Below are 25667 nucleotides of genomic sequence, written 5' to 3'. Positions count from 1 at the left end.
GCACCACCCTCGTTTTGTGGAAAGTCAGATACGGCTGCTTGCAGGACAGGGCCTGGATCTCACCTACTCGTCTGGCTGAGGTGATGGCCACGAGGAATGCAGTCTTGCATGAGAGAAACTTGAGTGGGGCTTGATGCATAGGTTCGAAGGGTACCCCCATAAGTCTTGTCAGGAGTTGAGTTCCCATGCCGGGAAGGAGCCTTCGAAAAAGCCACGCGAGAACCTCCTTTACGAGCCTATGGGACCACAATGAGGATCTGGTGTAGCATGAGATGGCTGCCAGGTGTACCGAGATGGATGTGTGAGCTAGACCATATGTTGCCAAGGAAAGCAAGTATGGAAGAATCTGTGGGGCCAAGACCCTCAGAGGGGTAATCTTCGGCACTACGTAGAAAAATGCTTCCACTTATGGTCGTAGCACTTTAGTGTCAACAACGCTTTGGCAAGGACCTCCCAGCAGCCAACTGGCAGCTCATAACCCCTAAACTCTAAGGCTGCAGGAGCCCTGCCTTCAGGTTCAGGGATCCTGGATCGTGATGAAGGATTGCGCCTCCCTCTCTGGTGAGCAGATCCAGAAGTATCATTAACTTGACTGGACGCGGTGCTGATAGGCTGAGTAGGTCCGGATACCAATTCTGCATCAGCCACGCTGCGGCGATGAGTATCATCCTGCACCGACACGGTCCGAGTGTGTTGATCACACGTAGCAGGAGAGAAAATGGGGGAAAAGCGTGCAGAAACAGACACTCCCACGGGAAGGAGAATGTGTCCCCCAAACTACTTGGTTGGTGGAATCTGCTGGCAAACTTCTAGCATTTGGCGTTCACCGGCGTGGCAAAGAAATCCATCAGGGGTCTGCCCCATTTGAAAAATAGATGGTCCACCTGTTCCCGATGAAACTCCCACTCATGGCAGGCACGTGTTCTTGGCTTCAGAGATAGTAGGAAAGACATGAGATCCAAGATCACTGGCCATAGCTCCAGGATGTTGAAGTGCAGATCCTTCTCTTCTCGAAGCCACAGACCTCTAGCGTGTAGATGTCCGATGTGAGCCGCCAAACCTTCCAGAGGCGCATCCATGGTGACCATTTCCTGGTATGGCATGGTTTGAAATCCCGTCCCCTGGGCGATGTGTGACCACAACCCCACCACTCCATCGCCCGTCGAAACTACTCTTTGAGGGGGATCCAAGAATTTCTGTAGGGGTCGCATCTGCAACCTGCAGAAACGGTCGAGGTAGATGCAGGATAACATCATGCCCAGCAACGACTTGATGGCCCGAACCGTGGCCGTCTTCGCCAACGACAGTCGCTACACCTTCCCGTGAATGGCTACTAGCCTCTCTGAGGGTGACGCCAGGCAGGCCACTGTGTTGAGTCTGGCGCCGAGGAACAGCGCGTTCTGTGATGGCATAAAGCAGGACTTTAGATAGTTTACGGAGAACCCCAGCTCCGCCAGCAGCCGGACGGTCTCCTTCGTGTGCTCGTCGGCCAGTTCCTAGGAGCGGGCACGTATCAGCCAATCGTCCAGGTGCAGGAATAGTTATAGGCCCTGCAGACGCAGGTGAGCCACCACCGGGGCCAGGCATTTTGTGAACACTCTTGGGGGCGACTTTAAGGCGAATGGCAGGGCCTTGAACTGGTATTGTTGCCTTTCTGCCACTAACCGTAGGAACTTTCAATGCTTCCTGAGGATAGGGATGTGGAAGTACACATCCTCTCGGTCCAACAACGTCAAGAAATCACCTTCTTCCAGCTGACCGAGCACGTGCTGCAACATGTCCATCCTGACTTTTTGGGACTTCAGGTACTTGTTCAGAAGGCGTAGATCTCGGATGGCTCTCCAACCCCCCACTCCGGGTCTTCTTTCCGACCAGAACGTATCTGGAATAGACTCTGGAGCTCTGGAGCCACTGGGGAACAAGCTCTATTGCCCATTTCCGTAACATGGGTTGCACTTCTTCCAGGAGCTGAGGGAACCAATGGAATACAAGGGCACCTGTGTTGGAACTCCAAGGTGTGTCCCTGGGCGAGAGCATCCAGCAACCATCTGTCAGTGGTGATCTTTTTCCACTCGCCGACTAAGCTAGTCAGCCGGCCTCTCACCAGGGTGCACGAGTGGGGGCCCGACGTCTTGTATGGTTCAGGCTTGCTTGGGCACCGGCGCCCTGTCCTGTGGGCGTAGATGACGCTGACCTCCACTACCGTAGGCCTGGGAGAGACCCCTGTAGGCTTCCTGTGTGGAGGATCGGGGAGGTTGTCTGTACGACATGGAGTATCCCTTAGATCTGCTCGATTTCCCCCTGGAGGAGCAAAAAGAGAATGAGCGATGCTGCTGTAGGGTGTCAAAGGAACGAGTCTTCTCTGTGTCTGTCTTTATGGCTTGAACGGATCCGTGGACCGCCTTCCCAAACCGATTTTTGCTGTTGAACAGCATTTTCAGCACTTTTGCATGAAAGTGTTGGCAAATGTAAGTGGCCTTCAACCATCCCTACTGACGAATGCAATCACAGTTTTCCATCTGCCGGAAGCCCGAGCCAGCGATGTGCCACCAGAATGCCATGGTCCGACACCACCTCCCCTTCAAGGAAGAGGTTGAAATGTCAGAAAGGAATTCAAGGATAGGGCCCAGTTTGTAACAAAGCGCCCAGTCGTATCGGGACAGGATAGCCAGAGCATTAGCCGCTTTGATTGTGGATACAGCCGTGTAGATAACCCTCTTTCCGATGGCGTCCATCTTCTTGCCCTCATTGTCCGAAGGGAATGATGCGGATGCCGGGTTGGCTGAACGTTTTGTTGCTACGGCCAACACAACCGAGTCAACACTTGGGTGCGGAGTCTGGCACCTTTTATTTCTTCTCCAACTGGTCTTGTTTAGTTGGAGCCATGCACGTGTTCTCCATGAGGGCCAGGCCTTCCTCCTAAACGTCATCCAAAAAGGGTACAGCCATGATCGTCTTCCTTTTGGGCTACCGTCACAAATATAGGAAGCCCTCTTTTTTGGTTTCCTCGGGCACCAGCTGGAACCGCTCAGAGGCCTTGGAGATGGAGTGAAATTATCCCACTTCGTCTGGTGGAGAGCCTCTTTGAGGGGTGTCCAGGTGCAGAGATCTGCTGTCGCTGGGACGAAGTCCACATCCTCGTCAGTTTCTGTATGTGTATCTGGGTCCGCTGATGGAGTCGGGTCCCGACGTGGAGGCGGCGGCGTTGGGTGACGCTTCCTCTTCTTGCGTGGAGGCTGGTCAGGTACTGGGCAACAATAGGTGCTGGTGGCAACCTCTGCTGGATCTCCATCACTAGAGTGTGGAGAGTTCACAGGATGTTCTTGGATATGTCCCTCGGCTGAAGAGGGAATAATGGAGTGCTAGGCCCTGCGCCGTCATCCTCCTCGTGGACTGTGTGGATGGACGCTTGGTCGTCGTCCGTGGAGATGTCCATTGGCTGAATGTAAACCTGCAGGGTTACTTTGGGGCTTCCTTGCCCCCCCACCTTTTCTTTCCTGAGGGCTGTGTACCGGGAGCAGACACAGTGCCATCGCCCCGCAGACCCACGAGTGCCTGCAGCCTTTGCTGCTGCCTCAGCGGCCGTGGCACATCTGGGAGGCAGGGATACTCTCTGCGCTGTAGGGACCACCCTAACCACGCTCCATTGCGGTCGCCGCAGTGGATGTTGACGTAGCGGTCGACGTCATCTTCGGCTGCACCTGATGAGCCTTTGTTTCTCAGATTACTCCTGTAACTTGGACGGGGTGGAGGACTTCCTCTTTGAGGAGGAACCCGATGGCAGGCTGGCTAAGGAGGACAATGGCTGTTGCGGTCTATTCGACCTGGTACCAGCATCAACAGCAAATACGGCAGAATCGGTTTTGTGGTTCTTGGCCTTGTCTTGGACCACCACTGATGGGGCACCCACAAAGGATTTCGACCTCCTCTTGGAGGGATAGCGCTCCTTGGACTGACCGATTCTGGGTGCAGCATGACCCTGCTCGGAGCACAGGTCAGAGGCCTTGCTCGACTTGAGCCATGCCAACAGCCTGCTATACCGGTCTTTCTTCGACTTCTTCCAGAAACCCAGGCATATCTCGCACCCATGCTCGATGTGGTCCGTGTGCAGGCAGTATAGACGCTTTAGATGATTGCCCTCCACGAAGAGTTTTCCTTAGCCCGCATTGGGTGCAGGGCCTGAAATGTGTCCTTCCCTACTTTTTCTCCTCTGTCATGGTCAGAGTGCGCCAAGTAGGCCCAAGATGGCTTTCAGAAACTTCGACGAACAATTGCGCCCTTCGTGGGTGCGCAACTTCACCGACAATGGATCCCCGTTACCGGCCGATGATGATAGGAGCATGCGGGCAGATGGAAATGTTTTTTAAACTTTTCGGTGAAAAACGTTGATGAAGTACAAAATACCTCGGAGAGCAACTCGAGGACTCCCAACACTGAAGCGTGCTGTAAAAATCTGAAGATGGGTGTCAGAGGCATGGTTTAGGGGGAGGACTGTCATTGGATGGGGACAGTAGGACCCAGAGGACAGCGATTGGTTTAGAGGAGAAATACAGTTTTGAAGTGAAAGTGAAACTGTTTTTTCTTTTACTGAGGATTCCCAGCCTGACAACGGGTAATATTCATGAGCACGTGAACCCATGCCAGACCCCATGCTGTAGAAGGATAAAAATACATTTTATGGACAAATATCTCTGTTTCCCCAAGATACACAGGTAAACACTGGTATGGTTATCAGTCATTTGCAGCATAACAGGAAAACCACAATGTAGATAAAGGGGGAACATCTTTGTTAAGATAATGGGATTAGACTCATTTGTTTTGACATATGAAAACCATGTAACACGATGGCTCATCACATTTTCGAATAAAAAAAATAGCTTGCCTTTGGTTGGTCATTTACTCTTTTATTTTTTACATTTGCAAACATCAGGATGTAGGCCAACTACATTGTTTAAATAATTACACGCTTGTGAAAAATGCAGTAAGAGGAAGAATAACATATGTGGAGAGTTTAGTACTATTTAAATCAGTGGCAGCAGCTATTAAGTTACATTACCAAATTTAAATTCGAGCATTTACTGTACACTTTAAAAAATTACCCGAATGACATTTTTGTTGTTCGAAGAGAAGAGCCTTTGAGTGACAAACCCTCAAAATAAAGATCATTGTTTAACAATAGTCAAACAATTGGACATACTTGTATATGAAGTACAATTAATTCGATTCAATAGTTACAAAAGGTGAGACAAATTGTTGGGTTACAATTTAAGCTCTGCTGCTTATTGAAAATTCTACTATTTGTGCATTCTTCGACATGCCAAGGCTTGCATCAGAAGGATTTACAGACATGTTTGGATGCGTGGGAAAGGAATCTGAGTAAGTGACCTTCACTGTCATTTTCAAAGCTAATATAAAGGGCGCCCAAACACAAATTAAACCAGCAAATATGTTCAATCTGTACTGTGTCGAGCACGTGTAAGATACATGCCAATAAAGTAGATGCACTTGTATTAGTATTCTGTGCAAGTTTCTGCATTAAAATGGTCTTCCTACATTTAATCAGGCACATTTTTCCAAATTGCTGCTTCGCTGTGGTGAACACAATCACAAATGCATTAACCTTAAAATACAAATATATTATATAATAATTTGATTCCAACGTTGACGAATCCATGCAATTATGCGTTAAAGTACTGCTGGATATAAGTTTCTATTCTATGCATCACAAATGGGCCAATGTGGCTCCTTATTGTGCTCAATATTTTTAAATGGGGGCACATAAGAGTTTTAGACAGCATTAAAGACACAGGCTGAAATGGAACATATCGTGAATGAGCAGTGGGCATGTCTGGTTGAAACCTGTGACTTTATACAGATTGTTAATTTGCTATAGTATGAACAATTAATACATCCACAAAACAGTTACTTGTCATAAAATAGTTCAGGGCTGAAAGATGTGACTAAAGCAAGGCAGCTTTAAGGGCCAAAGCAAGCCAAAATGCCTGAAGTGGCCTATTCTATTTGTTGCAGTCCAGATAAGCGCAAAACATGTTATGGTTTGTGCAGCTAGGAATAAAGGCATCCCCTGATTTGGCCTTTGCTCTTCTTTCAATAACTTAAGTTGAAATGAAATAAAGTTATCCTTCCACATAGGTCTGTAGTCTTGCATCCTTCAATGACTGCCCCATGATGTCAATTCTACGTCGCTATATGATTTCATAATAACGCTGGATTAGAACTAGTTAAAATGCGTTTTCTCAGACCACACTCTTCCACTTGTATTATTTTGTAGTCAAAATACATACAGTACATATTTTCAGAAGCTGAATTAATTACACAATTATTAACAGTTTTCTATTAAATAAGTTTGCCTTGTGCACAGGAAGTCAACAGTTGTACATAGGGAGAAGGGGAGACGCAGTGTTACCTATCCACTTGAGGGATTACTCATCTAATTGGGTTTTATTACATTCATTACACCAGTAGGACATTCTATTTGTGTATGTACTTTATAAATAATGCATTACTGAAATGTATGGTATAAAAGGTAGTACAGACCAACTGGACAACATTTCTGAGGTACTCCCATGTCAAATGCATATTGCAAAGGTAGCCTTCAAAACCTTTTTGAACATTTCACAAACGGCCCAGAACTGACTTTGGTGGCAGGTGGTTATGCGAGGTGGGGTTTTGGAGTCCAAAAAGGGCTGTGAAAGATAGGCATAACTTCTGTAAGTCACCTCAGTGCATCACTCCAGGAAAGGTATATTCTTTTGGGCTAACAAAATGCCGATTGAAACATAAATATTACTTTGAAAAAGTGATGATTATAGTATTTAATGTTTAATTTTTGGATACAATGGATGCTTCAATGGTGAACGTCAAAGAAAAAGAAGACAAAAATATGTTCATCCAACCAGTAAATTCAGTTCTAGTTGTAGGTCAGCAATAAATCATTGAGGGATTTTTAAAACGATATTTAATGCACTGATTGGCAGACAGGAAATTCTCGATGCACAGATAATCTGCCAAGACATCAGGAAAATTGAAGACTTTAAATAGTGTTACCAGAAAAGCAGGGTGCCAATGTCAAAGAACCTTTTAGGGATTACAACTGTGCCTTCTCCATATGCTGCGCTTTACCGACTTTAGTTGCTAGGATATTTTAAAAAGGTTTACGGAGCCTGTGCCAAACAAACACCAGCTATCCTGTACACAGGCCTCCTATAATACATATACAAAGACGACCTTTGGGTATCTTTTCTTATCACAGTGGCAAAAAAGCAACAACGTTTGTAATGTAGCTGTAATTCGGAGCTGTAACAAGGACATATTGTTTGATACATATTCTCAGGGTAGGATGGATCAGGCTTATGATTGAGTTATCTGCAGAGCTTCCAGCATGTCTTCTACTGCCTTTAGAGAGTACTTTGTTTCCTTCTTGCTGCGACCTGCAAACTAAAAATGGAACAGGCAATGAAAATGTGTCACTGTAAACTTATTTAAAAGTAACATTTGTTTCTTTTTCAAATGAAAACTGACTTGTTAAGATCAGATCAGAAACAGGATAACACTAAAGGCACCATTACTTACCACTTGGTAATCTTTTTCCCGATAGTCCATACTCCAACAGATTCCTCATCTTAGTTATCTTATCTCCAGCGCCAGCTGACTTTGGTAGCCACCTTGAAGAGCAGTGCAGCTCCATATCTGTTCCGCTCTGACTGTTGCATGCCGTATGCCGAATGGGCCAGTGTACAAGGAGCCAGCCACACTCCATGACATCAATTTTGCCTTTCTCCCTATAACTAAGCAGCGGAGGGACTGCAGAACATCAGTACAAGCAGTCTACCAAGAGGGCCAGTTTAGTAAGGGTGAAGAGGAATGTGAAGGAAGAAGGGCTAACTCATCAAAAAGAATATTACTGAGAGTGAAGTAATTTGTTCTTCTAATGCATGGGTGTACAACATACGGCCCGCGGGCCAGTTGCGGCCCGCCATGCTGTTTTTTCCGGCCCGCGAGGCACAAAGACTTTCCTAATTGAGGGCGGCCCGCAAGCAGCACCGGCCGCCCTCCATTAGGAAAGTTTTTGTTGTCTTCCGGGCCGGACAAAACACTGGCCGTCATTGGCTCAGCACACACGCACCACGTCACTCCTACGAGCCACGTAGTGCATGTGTGCTGCACCAATGGAGTGCCAGCACTACGGCTGGCGTGGCCAGTAAGGCTTGATGCCGGAAGGCATTTCAGCCTTGCTTGCCACGCCAGCCGTAGTACAATTCCACTTACCTTGCCAGCTTTCCAGCTTACCTGCCTTCCAGCACGTCTCCGGTAAGTGGTCTGTGTGTGTGTCGGGTCTGTTCTGCTGTATGTTTGTGTTGTGTATGTTGAGATGTGGGGGTGGGGGGCGTGTCGGATGTGTATGAATGTTTGTTTTTGAGTGCTTGTGTTGTGTATGTTGAGATGCATGTATGGGTGCATGCTTCAGAGTTTGTGTGCTGAGTTGGGGGGTTTGGGTCTGTATGGGTGCATGCTTGAGTGTGTGTGTGCTGAGTTGGGGGTTCGGGTCTGTATGGGTGCATGTTTGAGAGTGTGTGTGCTGAGTTGGGAGGTGGGGGGCTCGGGTCTGTATGGGTGCATGGTGTATGCTTGAGAGTGTGTGCTGAGTTGGGGGGTGGGGGGTTCAGGTCTGTATGGGTGCATGTTTGAGAGTGTGTGTGCTGATTTGGGGGACTGGGGGGTTCGGGTCTGTATGGGTGCATGTTTGAGAGTGTGTGTGCGGAGATGGGGGCTGGGGGTTTCGGGTCTGTATGGGTGCATGGTGTATGCTTGAGAGTGTGTGTGCTGAGTTGGGGGGTTCGGGTCTGCATGGGTGCATGCTTGAGTGTTTGGGGCATAGTGTTTGGTTGGGGGTGAGGGGGCCATGTGGCATAGTGTTTGGTTGGGGGTGGGAGCCATGGGGCATAGTGTTTGGTTGGGGGTCAGAGGGCCATGGAGCATAGTGTTTGGTTGGGGGTCAGGGGGCCATGGAGCATAGTGTTTGGTTGGGGGTGAGGGACAGGGGGCATAGTGTTTGGTTGGGGGTGGGAGCCATGGGGCATAGTGTTTGGTTGGGGGTGAGGGGGCCATGGGGCATAGTGTTTGGTTGGGGGTGAGGGACAGGGTGCATAGTGTTTGCTTGGGGGGTGAGGGACAGGGGGCATAGTGTTTGCTTGGGGGGTTGAGGGACAGGGGGCATAGTATTTGGTTGGGGTGAGGGGGCCATGGGGCATAGTGTTTGGTTGGGGGTGAGGGGGCCATGGGGCATAATGTTTGGTTGGGGGTGAGGGGGCCATGGGGCATAGTGTTTGGTTGGGGGTGAGGGGGCCATGGGGCATAGTGTTTGGTTGGGGGTGGGAACCATGGGGCATAGTGTTGCACTCCCAGATTGAACTCAATAGTAAAGCTAAAACAGGCACAGTTAGGAGATGTACATCTTTTGCTTTTTTGAGGAAACCCGACTCAACGAAGGCCATACTCCTCTTGGGCAACCCAAACAGCAAACTATAGCAGTCCAAATTAACGGAATGTCCAATCAAGGGTCAATAAAATATATATAATTTAATTAAACAGATGATATAAAATAACTAAATCGAAATAAATGATAACAATGGAAAATGTGTAGTATAAAATGTAAGTTTGAAATGCAATAAAAATCGCTACCCCTCAAAAACATATTCTTTTTCCATGTGTTTAATACAAATTGGGGGTTGAAAAAGCCTCCCGACATGTCCTGCCTACCGCCCCGCCCACTTTTACTTTTCGACCCACTATAGCCCTCATGTAAGGTACTTTCGGCCCTCTGTCAAAATCAGTTGTGCACCCGTTCTAATGGATTCCTTCCTCTCACAGATTCCTCATCTTAGTCCCCCATAACAGTATAGAACATGTAGGAGGGAGGAGTGCAAGAAAATCACATACACCAGGAGACTCTGGAGGACCGGTCGACCAAGCAAGCATACTGTCTCGGCAATGGAGACAGAGAATAATGCTTGGAAAAATGTGTGCACAGGTAGCGTTAACAGCCTCAAAGTAAGGTTGCCAGACAAAAGACCATGTACCCCCTGGCTTTCAGTCTTTCGCTCTCCCTGTCAAGTGGCAAGAAGGAAGACCATGTGTCCTTAAAATTGACATTGTGGCCTACACCACCAAGCTCTCAGGTGATGGGTTGAAGATGCTTTTTGTTAAAAGTTATGGTCTATTGCAGGGACCGAAGCAAGCCTCCCGCAGGTGGTCAACAGAGGGCAGACATTGCTCAGATGAATGGCATAAGGTTCTCCCCAGGAGGATCCTCATTCAAAATATCAGTCAAGTTGTATTGGGCCTTAGACTTATTAGGGGCACCAGTATCGCCACCACTTTAGCAATCCCTTTCTGAAAAGAGGCATCTTTGTTTGTTGTAGTCCGCATTAGCGGGCTTTTTAGCCCTTGCACATTTTACTTTAAACATATACTGCAGACTGTTATAGGAGATGTAGCCTGGTGGCCCTGAAGACACAAGACAGAGACATCAGATTAAGCACCCTGGAGGCATGTCAAGCATTGCCTGTTGTGCCTGGACGACTGGGGAACGACACACTGTCTGAGGGACTCTTAATCATAGTGCCATGGAGTCCCTTCACATATTCGTTCCTCTTGACCCTTACTTCTATGACAGGACAACTCGTGCTAAATTGTTTAAACATATGTAAACATGTTTCACCTAGACATGGAGGAAATAGTTTCCACCGATCAAGCTCCAGAGTAATTTCTACATCTCAACCCCCCATAATTAAGTAATGAACGCGAGAAGCTCCTTGGGAATGTAATGCAGGAATAAGAAATATATCTAATATGTTGACCCCCTGATGGCTCACATTAAAATTACATAGGAATATGCCAAGCTCCGATGGCTCGTGGAATATATACTTTGGACACAGGTATTTTTTTTAAGCAAGGCTCCCCCTTAATGATGCTAAGTGCAGCCCTCATCTTTTTAAATCGTAAAAACTTTAAAACTCAAGGAAAGCCGCCTCATTGTTGGGAATGAATTAATGCGCGTGCTGTGCCTCGCTGAGGCGTACAAATACAGGATCTTATTTGACAGCATTGTATTGAATATTTAGTCATCACAGAGTCTGGGTTACAAGATTACTCGGAACTCGCCACAGCTGCTACTCTACCTCCAGAGTACAAAATGTTGAGCTCGCACAAAAAATTAAGGGAAGGCGGGGTGTAGTTCCGATTCTAAAGGAATCCGTTTGGAGCTTTAATGACTCCTTGCTTAGATCTCCCAGTGTGTGAAATTATTTGAGATAGTTGCATTGATTTCGCTCCTCACATGTTACAGGTTATCATCATGTATCCACCGCCCAATTGTGGCTCTTGATTTGTTCACCATTTCATGGAATTAGTCAACCCATTTATAAAGCTATCCTCATTTTTTTAATAGTCCTGGGGGACTTTCACCTAGATTTTAATGAACATAATGACACCCAAGCCCTGCTAATTTACTCATGGCTTACTGATCTTGGTTGCCTCTTTCTTAAGACCATTCACACTCCTTATAAAGGTCACACTTTAGACTGGATTATTACTTGGAATACTGTACCAACCTGTGTCGCCGGTTGACTGTTCTGACCATGCTGCAATTTGTTTCACTTACCCAACTTACGGTCGCTGGTATATAATTATTCTACATATATCATTAGAAAATTCCGCAATAAACTGAAACTTAATGCCGAAACTCTCAATCTTCTCAAGAATATGGAGAGAAGTTTATCTGGGGAGTCTAATGTGGACTTCTTATTCTCTTTTTATAAATCACATGCAATGAGAATGATAGATTCTGTTGCACCTGTGCGATCTAAGTTCATTAAGGTTAAATATGTTGCCAATAGCTGGTTCACATCAGACCTAGAAGTACTGATGATGTCAGTCAGGCACAGAAATGGAGAAGGAACCCTACTTGGTGCAATACCAAGGAGCTAAAAACAATTGGCGTTCACTTTAAAACAGCCATTCTGGAAGCCAATAAGAGTTACTATGCCTAACAAATAGAGCAGCTCAGCACTCTAAAGAGGTTTTTCCAAAAATGATCAATTAAATGAAAACTCTAGTCAAAGTTAAAAACCACATTTCCGAAGTAGAAACTGTAGATTGTAGTGTCCCTCAGGACTCTTGCACTTCCCCTCTGTTCTTCAACATTAATATGAAATCTCTCCATGATTTACTGGCCGCTCAGGATGCCAATGATATCTGAATTGTGTTCAGGTTAGATCAGGACCCGGAGGGCAATAGAGTGCACATCCAACACATTTTTGGGCTTCTTGAAAGATGGACGAGTGAAAACGGACTAGGACCAACAGAAACCTGTGATTATGCTTTTAGCAGCCCCCTGCACCACACACCTTTAGAAAGCACTGAATTTATAGCAATATATCTCTTTTGCTGGCCATTTGCCAAAAACATAAAACTACTGTAAAAACCGTTGGTGGTAGTCTAAGACTCTTCGTTATCATTAAACCCCTCAGTGAGCAAAGTGCTTGGTACTTCCCATTTTCAGTTGATTTTTTTAAACGGATCAAACCTCAGTTGACAATGGTGCATTGTGCCACCCTGTCCCAAGCTATTGTGGGGTCACCTTTAGACTACTGCAATGCTCTTTGTGCTGGCAAAACTAAATACGGACTGTATCTTCATCTTATACAGAATTCAGCTGCACACATTTCTAATATGCTGAGACATTCTCCCATTAAGGAATCTCCACTGGCTGTCAGTCAAATCCAGAATACACCAACTTGTAACCATAGCTCACAAAGCTCTATATGGTTCAACCCCCCAATTACATGGTTCACCTCCACTAGATCCCCAGAGATCAGTCTTTCATTACACTATAACCTTGAACCATTCAAAGCTCTCTAAATGCCTGGGAAGGTGATGTGCAGAAACTGCTGCCAAACTGTGTAATGCCCTACCGGTGGAGATCTAGTGTATTGATAATCTAAAGCATTCAGAAAAAACATAAAAACTCGAATTTTCTGTGCTGGTTTGTCACCTCAGACAAGCTCTTTAGATACCTTTGGGTGGTAGCGCATTTTTCTCTGGTATAGCATAACATGCTTGGCACTGTAAGGATAACCAGCTCTGGAGAAGTGTCGAAGCAAACAGCTTCCTCTAGTCCAGTGGCCAAATCTATGATGTCCTATACCTCACTATATTACTCTTCTGGGACTCTTCTGGGACGTCCCCGGTCTAACACAGGAATAAAGTGTTTCAAAACCAAAGCTATCCCCTTGAAAGTGGGGCACAATCCAGAGAAAATGCTTGCACTGGCAACGCCAAGGTGAGGGGATATGGCACAACGATGCCCGGAGACTGTGCCGCACGTCACAGGTGTGGAGCAGTGTCTAGCACTGGAGCCGGAATTGAGCTAGCAGGCATGCAGTTGTATTCTAAAGAGATACCATTGTCAGCTTCACCAAGTGCAGTGGGTCCTGACAGCGCCACTGGTGCGGAGGCCAGAGGTCAAGCATCTGCTGACTGAATTTCTTCGACTTATCCGAAGTTTAGGATTTAGTGGTTAAGAGTACCTGCATAGTAGGTGGCGATTCCTCAGATGTATCGCTAAAGTGGGTGGGATGATTGCTTCCTGGAGAAAGAAGAACTCCATAGGCATCTGCTTTTGCATTGTGACACACAACACCTTTTTCCTGTCTCAATGTTTAACTACGTTTTCTTGGGTGAACTACTGCTCCCAAGAATAGTAAGATGACCACTTGTCTTACCTTTACTTTATGGGTCCAGAACACACCACCCTATGTGGAGTGCAGGGGGGTTACATAGTAATTCCTTTAACCCATTCCTCATGTAACATTTTGTTACACTAACTCAATTAAATGGATGGTGGCAATGGTTTATTTTTATCTACGTAGTGACATGTATCTGCAGGCTGCAGTGCTGCACCCAACCGTGACCATTTTCCCAAATTGGCCCCTTGTTTTTTTGCCATTTTTTGTTAGTTTCTTCTGGGCTTTTACTCCGTTTTCATCAGGTTTGAGTCCTTTGTGTATTTTGCCTTTGGCAGGGTTCAGCCCTGAAGCCCACCCAGGCTCCAGTGTGTCTGGAAAGTTAGGAAGTGAGGGAGGGTCCCGAAACTTCCCTGTCCTTTGTCTCTAGGTGTGCCTGAGTGAAACCAGTTCCAATTGACCGGTTGTGTGATTGACAGCCCAGGGCTGTGTATGAATGGGAACTTAATAAAATAAAAGCAAGGTTTTTGGGACTAAGAGCAGAGTCGACCACTGGCGCACAACATCCAAAGCAGAAGATGAGAGAAGACGCCAGCAGCACCCTCCATGACCGCAAAGGGCCCAGTGAAGCCCTGGAGCTGTGCTGACCCTGTTTTCGAATTGACAGGCAAGACCCGTAAAGGACAACTTCCTCCCTTAGGCTGGTGGGACCAACTAGCCTCGAGACAAACTATCTTGGTGCATCCCTGACTTGCTGCGACTTTCCAAGGATGCAGAAGCCCAATAGCCGGGGTACCTCGACCACTTGTGAGTGCACTGTCTTGCGAAGTCCGAGTCCCCTTATCAGAGTCCAGGACCGAGGGATCAAGGAACTCCTAATCAGTGCTTTTTGTTCTTCGTTTGCACTGAGACAAAAGCGCCAAAACCACAAAGAGCCAGTGAATTGACGGAAATCCATTGCTGCTGAGTCGCTCTCTCAAGTGCTGCTGCAGGAGCCCGCCAGGCGTACTCCCTTTCATCACCTTGACCAAGGACCAGGAACAAGGGTCTTCAGCATTGCTTTGTGAAGGCAACCAGCTGGAACAACCTCTTCATTTCAAAGGTAATGTGGGGCTTGCGGTACATTATCCTTTTGCCATTTGGGGTGCTTCCTATCTTTGGGAGTGCAAATTAGCCTTACACTAAGTTGACCTCAAATTACCTGCATTGGCCTTACAGCTTGTCCTTTCTAAAGGTGACTCCTCTTGAGTTGCTGCAATCTCTTTTGAACACTGACTATTCAAGAACATATTTCTAAGAAGAGCATCAGAACTTTGACTTTGCCCATTGACTTTGGCTGTCCTGGCTCCCTAAAGGCCTCCTTGTGAACCTATTGGCGTTGGCAGCGTTTGTACAGGTTTCGTGAACACTTTAATGCTGGAATAATAGGCTGCCTGCATCCCTTTGGGAGAATCCAACTGTTCTTATAACCCATCAGTCTATTCTGATCTAACCCTAACCTTTCCTTCCTTGAAAAATCAATATTGCAAAGGTGATACTATATAAATGCACTACTGACCTCAAATGACACCCCCTCTGGGTGCTTGAACATGTGTAACATATGAATAACTTACCTGCATTATTTTTCACTTTTTGAATGGAATCCTAACTGGGAATTAATGTTACATCTAATTACTGCTTTTTTAAAGAATGCTTTAAATATCTATGTGTATAAATAATTTATTATAGAACGTTATGTGTGTAAGTGCTTAATTTGATACTTTTATTTACTGATTTCATTGTGCAGCTCTACAGCTCACATTACCCCTTTCTTAAAATAAGACTGGCTGCTCAGTCACACTACCAACAGGTCTATATTGAAACATGGGTTACCTAATACCAATATATAAGTCTTGTGTAGTCCCACACCAGTTGGACTGCACTAATTCTTACCTAACAAAGCCCAAGTCCTTTGGGTGATTAATCATGACTCTATTAGAAATAGCAAAAAGACTAGGTGGCCTACCAGAAGCATATTCAGTACATAGTAAAGAGAAACAGATGTTAGACCTGGCTGCAACGTCAAAAGTCTGGGCATGCAACAGTGCAGAGTGGCCCCGGCACGGAGCTGCATGGCACACCCTGGTGGCTGAAAATGTTTTCAAATTCAGCTGGTGCTGGTGAAAGAATATCTAAAATGAAGAATCTGGGCGAGGAAGGAATCCATTAGAAATATTGGATTTACATAAATTGGTAATCAGCTTTACCTTAGTTTGTTGCTGAATGGTCAATTTCACCAGTCTAGGTGATTAGTGGAGGACCACATAATTTTGTTTCAAGACCCATATAAAATAAATTAATAAATCACACTGCAGTATAAATAAAGGGATTAGGTCCGCTAAAGACCGAAAGCAGGTTTGTTGGCTAAAAACGTAATAATTTGCTAGATTAAATAGACGTAAGTAAGTAATCCATGCAAATGCATGCTCAAAAAGATAGGGCGGGGTGATTAAACCAATAACATTGGTAACAAATGAACAAGAAGGAACAAGTTACTTACCTGTAACTGTTGTTCTCCAGCATGGGTCTGGCACGGATTCACATGCTCATGAATATTCCCCGTCGTCAGGCTGGGAATCCTCGGTAAAGATAAAAATCAGCATCAGTTTAGTTTCTGATCTGTCTTTCTTAGTAGTAACCAATCACTGGTCTATGGGTCATACTGCCCTCTCCCTAAGCCCCGCCTCTGACAGCCATCCTCAGATTTGGTAGCACGCAAAGTGGCAGTATGACCAAGTGAAGAGCCGCAGAGGGGCAGGTGGGAGGGTTCGCATGTGAATCCATGCCAGACCCATGCTGGAGAACAACAGTTACAGGTAACTTGTTCCTTCTCCAGCATGTGGTCTGGCATGGATTCACATGCTCATGAATAAAAGAATACATAGCAATATACACATGCACAACCACAGGAGGTGGCAAAGGCTCAACATTAAGCATTACATCCAAAACTCAACATTAAGCAATTCTTACCTCCTCACCAGGCTCACCTTAGGCGAACAGGTTGCGCAGCACTGCTTGGCCGACCCTGGACTCCTCCCTGGAGTCCCGATCGACGCAGTAGAATATTGTGAAGGTGTGCGTCGACCTCCACGTAGCAGCCCTGCAGATGTCCAGCAGGGGCACACCAGACAGGAACGCCGTAGTAGCAGCGATTGCTCTGGTCCAAAGGGGCTCTCGGACGGCCGGGCAGCGGTCGGTTTGCCAACCGATGACAGTGCATGATGCAGCCGGAGAGCCATCTGGAAATGGAAGTCTTCAAGAGAGCCTTCCCTTGATTCACAGACCCAATGTTCACAAACAGTTGTGACGTCTTCCGAAAACTCTTTGTGCGGTCCATGCAGAACTGCAGCGCTCTAGCTACATCCAGCAAGTGCAAAGTCCTCTCGGCCGGCATCAAAGGCGACGGGAAGAAAACTGGTAACACCAAGGGCTCGTTGAGGTGGAAGTCTGATGGCACCTTGGGCATGAAGGAGGGGTGCGTCCTCAGCACCACCCTTGTGTCATGAAAAGTCAAGTATGGAGGCTTGCAAGATAGATGGGGCCTGGATCTCTCCCACTCGTCGTGCGGAGGTGATGGCCACAAGGAACGCTGTCTTCCAGGACAGGAACTTCAAAGGCGCCGAATGCATAGGCTCGAATGGGGCCCCCCCATGAGCCTGGTCAGCACCACATTAAGCTCCCACGCCGGGGCAGGAGCCTTCATCGGCGGGAACGATCGGAATAGTCCCTTCATAAATACCTTCACCAGGCGATGAGACCACAAGGACGCCCGTCCCGTAGTCCTGGTATATCGGGAGATGGCAGCCAGATGTATTTTGATGGAGGCGTGAGCCAGTCCAGCTTTGGCCAGCGACAGTAGGTATGGCAGTACTTGAGGGGCCGTAATCCGCAGAGGGTTAATCTTCTGTGCACGGCACGAGACAGAGAACCTCTTCCACTTATGACCGTAACACTTAAGAGTTGAGGACGCCCTGGCTTTTGCAAGAATCTCTCTGCAGTCAGCCGGGTTATCGTACCCTCTAAACTCTAGTGCTGCAGGAGCCAGGCCTGCAAGTTCAGCGACCGTGGGTCGTGATGGAGAATGGCGCCCCCTTCTCTGGAGAGAAGATCCGCGTCTGCCGGCAGCTTGACTGGTGGGGACGTTGACAAGTCCAGAAGGTCCGGGAACCAGATCTGCCTCGGCCACGCCGGTGCGACGAGGATCATTCTGCACCTGGACTTCTTGAGCTGGTTGATGAGGCGGAGCAGCAACGGCAACGGAGGGAACGCGTAAAGAAACAGACCGTCCCAGGGGAACGAGAAAGCATCGCCCATGCTCCTCGGCTGCAGGAACCTGCTGGCGAACCTCTGGCACTTGGAGTTCGTCGCCGTCGCGAAAAGGTCGATCCGGGGTTTGCCCCATCGTCAAAAGAGCCGATCCACCTGGTCCTGACGTAGTTCCCACTCATGGCACAAGCGCAGCTCCCTGCTGAGTGAGTCGGCAATGGTGTTTTTTATTCCCGCCAAGTGGAAGGGAACCAGAAACATCCCCTGGGTGACGGCCCAGTGCCACAGATCCTGGGCCTCCTTGGATAGGGCTGGGGATCTGGTGCCCCCCTGCTTCCGTATGTAGAACATCATGGTGGTGTTGTCGGTGAAGATCCTCACCACTTTGTCCTGGAGGGACGGAAGGAACGACTTGAGCACCCAGAACACTGCTCGGAGCTCCAGAATGTTGATGTGGAGAGACCTCTCCTCCGGGAGCCAAAGGCCTCTTGCATGGAGATCTCCGGTGTAGGCCCCCCCAACCCTCCAGAGAGGCGTCCGTCGTCACCGTCTCCTGAAATGCCGGGGTTTGAAAGTCCGTGCCTGTAGTGAGGGGAGCACAGGTACCCCACCATAGGATCGCCCGACGGAACTCCTCGTCGAGAGGGATCCTGTCCTCGAAGCAGCCCGTCGCCTGAAACCAGCGGGCGTCGAGGAACTCCTGTAGCGGACGCATCCGAAGTCTGCAAAGGGGTACAAGATGGATGCATGAGGACATCATCCCGAGTAGGGACTTGATGGACCTCACCCTGGCCACGTCCGTGGCTAGCAGGCGCCGCACCTTGCCCAGGATGGTCTTCGTCCTCTCCTCTGACGGGCCAATTGCCCCTCTGACGGGCCAATTGCCCCACTGTATCGAGCTTCGCTCCCAGAAACTCGCTACTTGCGACGGAACCAGGTGGGATTTGGGGTAGTTGATGGCAAACCCCAGTTCCGTGAGCAGCCGGACGGTCCTCGCTGTGTGTTCGATGGCGAGTTCTCTTGTCCTTGCCCGGATTAGCCAGTCGTCCAGGTAGGGGTGGAAGTGGATCCCCTGCAGGCGCAGCTGCGCCGCCACTGGTGCCAGGCACTTGGTGAATACCCTGGGTGCCGACTTTAATCCGAACGGTAGGGCTCTGAATTGTTAGTGGCGTCCCTGAACCACGAACCTGAGAAACTTCCTGTGCCCTTTTAGAATGGGGATGTGGAAGTAAGCATCCTCCAGGTCCAACGACGATAGGAAGTCGCCCTCCTCCAACTGTCCCAGCATGTGCTGGTGGGTGACCATCCTGAATTTCTGCGCCTTGATGTATTTGTTTAACCGACGCAGGTTCAGGATGGGGCGTCAACCCCTTGTCTTCTTTCTGACGAGGAAGTACCTTGAGTACACTCCGGAGCCCCGCAGCCTCCTGGGGAGGAGCTCGATGGCACCTTTGTTGAGCATCGCCCTTACCTCCAACAGCAGTTGAGGGACGTGATGATTCTTCCTGGCCATGGGAGGAATCTGAGGGCACCTCTTTTGGGATTCCAGCGAGTGCCCGTTGGCCAGGGTGTCCAGCACCCAACGGCCGGTGGAGATGGACTCCCACACGCTGACGAACTTCGTCAGCCGGCCTCCCATCGGGGTGCTTCAGTGGGGGACCGAAGACACAGCCGGGTCAGTCTTGCTTGGAGGCGGCCTTGCCGCCTTGGCAACAACGGCGGGATCCCCCTTGCTTGCCGCGACCTCTGTAGGCCTCCTGGGAAGAGGAGCGGGCCGCCTGGCGGTAAGTGGAAGAGCCACCGCTGGATCCTTTGGAGGCACCCTGTCTGCCTCCGGAGCTCCGAAAGGGCCGTCGTTGTTGAAGTACCCCTAGGGCCCGGGCCGTCTCTGAGTAGGTCTTGATGGCCTGGAGAGACTCGTCCACCGCCTTACCAAAAAGGTTGTTGCCATCGAACGGCATATCCAACACTCTGGTCTGGACGTCCTGGCGAAAGTCTGTCGCCTTGAGCCATCCTCGTCGTCGTCGGAGGCAAACTCCGTTGCCCAGTTGGCGAAATTCGGTATCGGCAATGTCCATTGCCACCGTTATGGCGTGATCCAACGCCACCTCGCCTTCCTGCAGAATTCATAGGGCCTCCGCCCTCTTGTCAGGTAGGAACTCTAGCAGGGGAGCTATCTTGAACCAGAGCTCCCTGTCGTAGCGGGCCACGATCGCTAAGGCATTGGCCGACTTAATCGTCGTTGCCGCCGACGAGATGACTCGTCCTATGGAATCCAACTTCTTGCCCTCGTTGTCCGGCGGGGAAGTGGAAGTTGAAGCCGCCGCACACGGTGCTTTCTTCTTAGCCGCCGCCGAGACGACAGAGTCCGGCGTGGGCTGGGCCCTGAGGCACAAGGGGGCGGCATCAGGGACTCGGTACTTCTTCTCGTACCTGTCCCTCTTGGCAGGCGTCGTGGAAGGGTTCTTGAGGACAGCAAGCCCCTCGTCCCAGATGTCGTTGAGCAAAGGCACCGCGAAGACAGTCTTCCTCTTGGCCTCTCGTTGTTGGTAAAGAAATCCTTCCTTTTTTTGTTCTTCAGGGCAGAGCTGGAAGAGCTCGGATGCCCTGGTTATCATAGCGTGAAAGGAGCCAATTTTGTCAGCTGGAGAAGCCCGAGGGGGGGTGATGACGGGTTGTCCGCTGTGTCATCATTCCGTCGTCGTCTGTCCCTGTCGCTGTATCTGTCGCCGTATCCTCTCTAGGGTCTGGCGAGGGGGATGAAGGGTCCACCGGCCTCGCGGGCACAAAGGGCGGAGAGGGGTGGACTCTCCTCCGCTTGTTCGGAGGGTTTCTCGACGGGCCTGGTTCTGGATCCTCCGTCGGGGTCCGTGGTAATCTCGTCCTTATCTCGGTACATAAGTATTGGATCGCCAACAAAATGGCCGCCGAGCTATCCTGGGGCTTGGGTAATGGCTGCGACGGACGGGATGGCCGCTCCACTGGGCCCTCTTCGTCGCCATCGTCGCTATCTTCGATCACGTCAGCGGGAGCCGTCCCCTGGGATCGAACCTTCTCGAACCCCTATGAACCTCTCGTTGAGGCCCTTCTTGGTTTCCACCAGCTCCTCCTCAGAGGCTGATTCCGAGTCAGTAATGGACACCGCCCCCCCCTCTTTTTCCGCCGGGACTTCACGGGGGTCTTAACGATCGGCTGGAAAGAGGATTCCCTCTGCGGGGGCAGGGATACTCTGGGCCTAGAGGCCGTTTCCACTGGCGTAGTCTCATCCGGCTTCGCCAGGGTCGCAGCGACCACTTCGATAGAGGCCTTTGCCGGCTGGATCAAAGCCCTCACCACCTTAGGTGCGTCCTGGGCCTTCGCCTTGGGGGGAGGGTCAGCGCCTCGCTCCCCCTTCGAGATTGACCGGGGCCACTCCAGCAGCTTACCCGGGTTCTCGGACTTCCTCTTCCCCGAACCAGAGCGCTGGCTCGTGGTTGAACGTACCGGGCAAGTCGCGCCCTACCTGGCAGCCGAAGAGCCCGACCTATCGGCGCTGCCGGTGCCCGCGGACTTGCGGTGCTTGGCCTTCTTTTGGGCCCCCGTTGCCGGGGCGCCTTCACAGGACTTAGAAGCCCGCTCAGACTTTTCCTTCTCACCTGCTGTGCCCTTCTCCAGCCAGGCGGCGAGGCGAGAACGACGATCCTGTTTGGTCCGTTCCGAAAGGTTCTTGCAGAACGCACAGTCCTTCTCCACGTGCGTCTTGTCCTCATGAAGGCAGTAGAGACATTGCGAATGCTCGTCCTCCTTGAAAACGTTTTGCAATCCGCATCGAAGGCAGCACCTGAACAGCTTGGATCCGGGCGTCGAGCTTCCCTTGTCCTGGGCCATGTCCGTTGAGGTAGGCCGCAGATCTTCCAGAATCCTCCAAGAAGTGTAAACTCGACGAAAACTTCACCCTTGAGGGGCGTAGAAGAATTCCAAAACAGGTCCCCGTTATCGGAAGTAGAAACGGTGGAGCTTAAGGCTCGATTAAACCGAAAAAATTAGAAAATCACCTGAAAAAGCGCGAAACGCAGCAAAAACTCAAGAGCTAAAGCACGAGGATTCCCAACACTTGAGCATGCAGTAAAAATCTGAGGATGGCTGCCAGAGGCAGGGTTTAGGGAGAGGGCAGTCATTGGCTGGGGGCAGTATGACCCAGAGACCAGTGATTGGTTACTACTAAGAAAGACAGATCAGAAACAAAACTGATACCAATTTTTTTCTTTACCGAGGATTCCCAGCCTGACGACGGGGAATATTTATGAGCATGTGAATCCATGCCAGACCCCAAGCTGGAGAAGCTCAATTTCTTCAAACATAAGGACCATTAGGACTTTGTGCTCTGAAAAAGCAACATATAGCTAAGGGAAATTAACTTTGACTTACAAGATGCACATATGTAAATATCAATAATACTAAAATCTTCTTTAATTTTCGAGACAATTGTCTTGGGAGGATAGCTCAGGGGCAACATGCCTGCCTTGCAAGCAAGACGACACAGAGCAACACAGGTTTGATCCCTGCGTCCGCACTTAGAAACCTCTGGGTATTAAGCGAGTTATAAATAACCAATTACAATTACTTGTCCAGTGAACAATTACCCAATCTCTGAAAGCAGGTATGGTTACTACAAAGGTTTAGAAACTGGAATAAATTAATTTTTGTTATATAGTGTGAAATGCGTGGATTTCATTTCAGAATGACTAGTTCTTACTTTACTGGGGAAAACAGAATATCCCAATAAGCAAGATGTCTATCAGATTTTATTATTAAAGGCCCATCTGCTCTGCCCGGGATAAACTATACCAGATATTCCGGACAGTGTTAATCCCATGCTCACCACTACTTCTCTGAAAGCAAGGCTTTCTACACACACACAGCCCCAATACCGTTCACGGATTGCTAATAAGCAAACCCTCTGTGGATGACACCAAAAATGTACAGTCCATTCCAGTGTTTGATCTCTCACTGCCAGATGAAACATATGTAAGTTGTCAGGTGAAGTTTCCAAACCAATCTCAAGAGAACAGCTGCTCAGGGAAGGCCTCGCAGATGCTAAAACCAAACCTGCCTTCTTCAGTGGAAAGCAGGATTATTGAAGGAGATGAACAAATTACTTAGCCCCGGTAATGTTCTTTCTGATGGACGTTCCTCCCGCAAATTCCTCAGCTCAGATGTGTACTTCCTGTGGCAACAGGTCTCTGAAACCTAGACAGACGGGGGCGCTGTGCGGCTCCGGCAAGGAGGAACCTCTGCACTTACTTTTCGTCATTGTCTTGAAGGGACATCGGCGTCGATAAAGGTAGCCTGCAATGTCCCTGTGACTTCAGTCACTCATGCTCAGACGCGTCGGGGATCACAAATTAGATGAGGTGCCTTTCAGCATGGAAGGAGATAGCAACGGGAGAAGGATCCCTGATTGAGAAGTAGGCTGGGAAGGCGATGAAGAATCTGTGGAAGGAACATCCATCAGAAAGAACATTCTCATATGCAAGTAAGTACAGTCTGCAACATTTAGCCCTTCAGATGTTTTGGACAACACCCATGAGCTTTGGCCAGCATATTCAACTGTTGAGGATTCAAAACATCTGGACAGACACAGTTTGCAGACACCTGCTCTAATGGATTGTATCTTTCAAACTGATTCCTCATCTTAGATACTCCCATAGCAGTAACATAAAACAGGTGGGAGGAAGGAGCAACTGTTGGTGTAAGATAACAACGCTCTGCAGGACAGCTCTGTCAAAGTGGGTATACTGACTGGGCGATAAATCCAAGCAGTAGTGTTTTGCAAACTTGTGTTGTGTGTATAGAAGCCCATTTTGCAGCCTGACAAATCTCCTTAATAGCCCCCCCCCTTTGGAGTGTCTAAGAAATTGTAAATGTATACATCGCTTATTCACAGGTAGAGTGCTTCAAGGCGGAAAGGCAACACAGGACTACAGTAGTCATTCTTCGGCCTTGAAGTTTCCGAATGATTAACAGAAAACTAGCATACTAGGCCTGTTGGCATTTCTCCTAGTGCAAGTGCATGTAGTGTTACAGTTGCGACCAAGCTATGGAGGGGGACAACAAAGGGGGTGGGGGGGGGGGCAGGACAGACTAACTAACTTGTCATACATAGTACATTTAGGCCATGCATGCGTACAGACAGCAGTGCCTGGAAGGGGGGGTGGGAGGGTACGAGTCCAGGCAGAAGGGCCCTGGGTTAAGTTCAGAGAGGTTGCCCTGCTCATAGAGCATAAACTGAAAGTGCAGTAATGCTGAACATAGTGCTGCGCCCTGGAGGCAAGTGCAGTAATGCTGAAAATAGTACAGTGGCCCGGAGGCAAGTGCAAAAGACTGGCGGGGGAGCCTGGGACCTTTAAGGATGTGGAGGTGAACCAGTCAGCAAAAACTGAACAGAGTTAGGGAGGAGAAGGAGGGTGGAGTGAAAAAGGACAGAGGTTAGCAGGGAAGAAGGAGAGAGGAGGAGGAAGAGAAGAGGAAGGTCTTGAGGCTTTTCCGGAACTTAAGGTGTTCCTGCTCAAGACAGAGAGAGGTGTGGAGGCAGTTCCAGAGGGAGAGGAACCTGCAGAGGATAAAGATCTACCCTCAAATCTCTAGTAAAAGCGACTCACCTGCAGAGAGTTGGAGGAGGAGCGGAGGACTCTAGAGGGAGAGTATTTAGGAAGAGAGCGTTGAAGATAGTGCAGGGCCTGGACCCAGAAAGCATTGCGGATTATGCCGAGGGTCTTAACTTGATCCTTGCAGCCACGGGGAACCAATGGAGGGATTTTAGCGCCGGAGAGATACCGTCCCTGGGCTTGAGGCCAAGGATAAGTCTTGCGGTTCTGTTCTCGACGAGTTGTAGAGGACGGAGAGTAGAAGTAAGAAGATTGAGAAAAAGGCTGTTGCAGTAGTCCATCCTAGAGAGAACCAGGGCTCTCGAGGTGGTGAGCCTCTGGGGGAAAGAGAGAAAAGGTAGAATACCTCTGAGGAGGTGCAGTTGGTAGTGGGACATTTTGGAGATGTCCGATATGTGACAAGAGAGAGTGGAGTCGAAGATGACCCCTAGATTTTTTTGCCTCATTGGTAGGTGAGGGCGCATGGCCAAGGGAGGACGGCCAGTGCCAAAGTGGGAAAGCAGGACCAGGGGTCCCAATGAGTACGATCTCGGTCCTACTGGCATTCAGGCAAAGATCACAGCACCAGACCAAGACCGAATTGCAGATAGACAGTCAGGGATGTGCGAGGAGAGGAGGCCACAGGTAGCCTGAAAGACAGCTGCGGGTCATCCGCATAACACTGAAAATTTGAGGTAAAGGTAGAGATCCTGTGGGCCAAGGTGCCCATGTAACTATTAAAAAACCAGAGGGATAGGTTAGAACCCTGGGGGACACCACAAGTAGAGATTGATAGGTGAGAGAAAGGACCCACGTTCCAGAGAGAAAGGAGGTGAGCCACACCATGGCCTGATGTGTGATGCCCAGGGTATCACAGAGACAGGTAATCAGGATGTTATGGTTTACCGTATGGAAAGCAGAAGAGAGGTCGAGAAGAATGAGGACAGAGGGAGAGTTTGAGTCCATTTGA

General features: G+C 48.9%; 1 protein-coding gene across 1 annotated transcript in view; it reads right to left on the bottom strand.

The window, feature by feature from the left end:
* Positions 1 to 6821: 6821 nt before the first annotated feature.
* Positions 6822 to 25667, bottom strand: part of EMC2 (ER membrane protein complex subunit 2) — a 376010-nt gene continuing 357164 nt past the window's right edge. Inside the window, exon 11 of the mRNA XM_069621506.1 lies at positions 6822 to 7458. Within this exon, the coding sequence (XP_069477607.1) occupies positions 7372 to 7458 (87 nt within the window). The 3' untranslated portion in view covers positions 6822 to 7371. The remainder of the gene's footprint in view (positions 7459 to 25667) is intronic.

The sequence above is a fragment of the Ambystoma mexicanum genome, chromosome 5q (genome assembly GCF_040938575.1).
Source record: "Ambystoma mexicanum isolate Mex_15411 chromosome 5q, UKY_AmexF1_1, whole genome shotgun sequence".
NCBI classification, from domain to species: domain Eukaryota; kingdom Metazoa; phylum Chordata; class Amphibia; order Caudata; family Ambystomatidae; genus Ambystoma; species Ambystoma mexicanum.
This window is presented reverse-complemented; position numbering and strand designations above follow the sequence as displayed.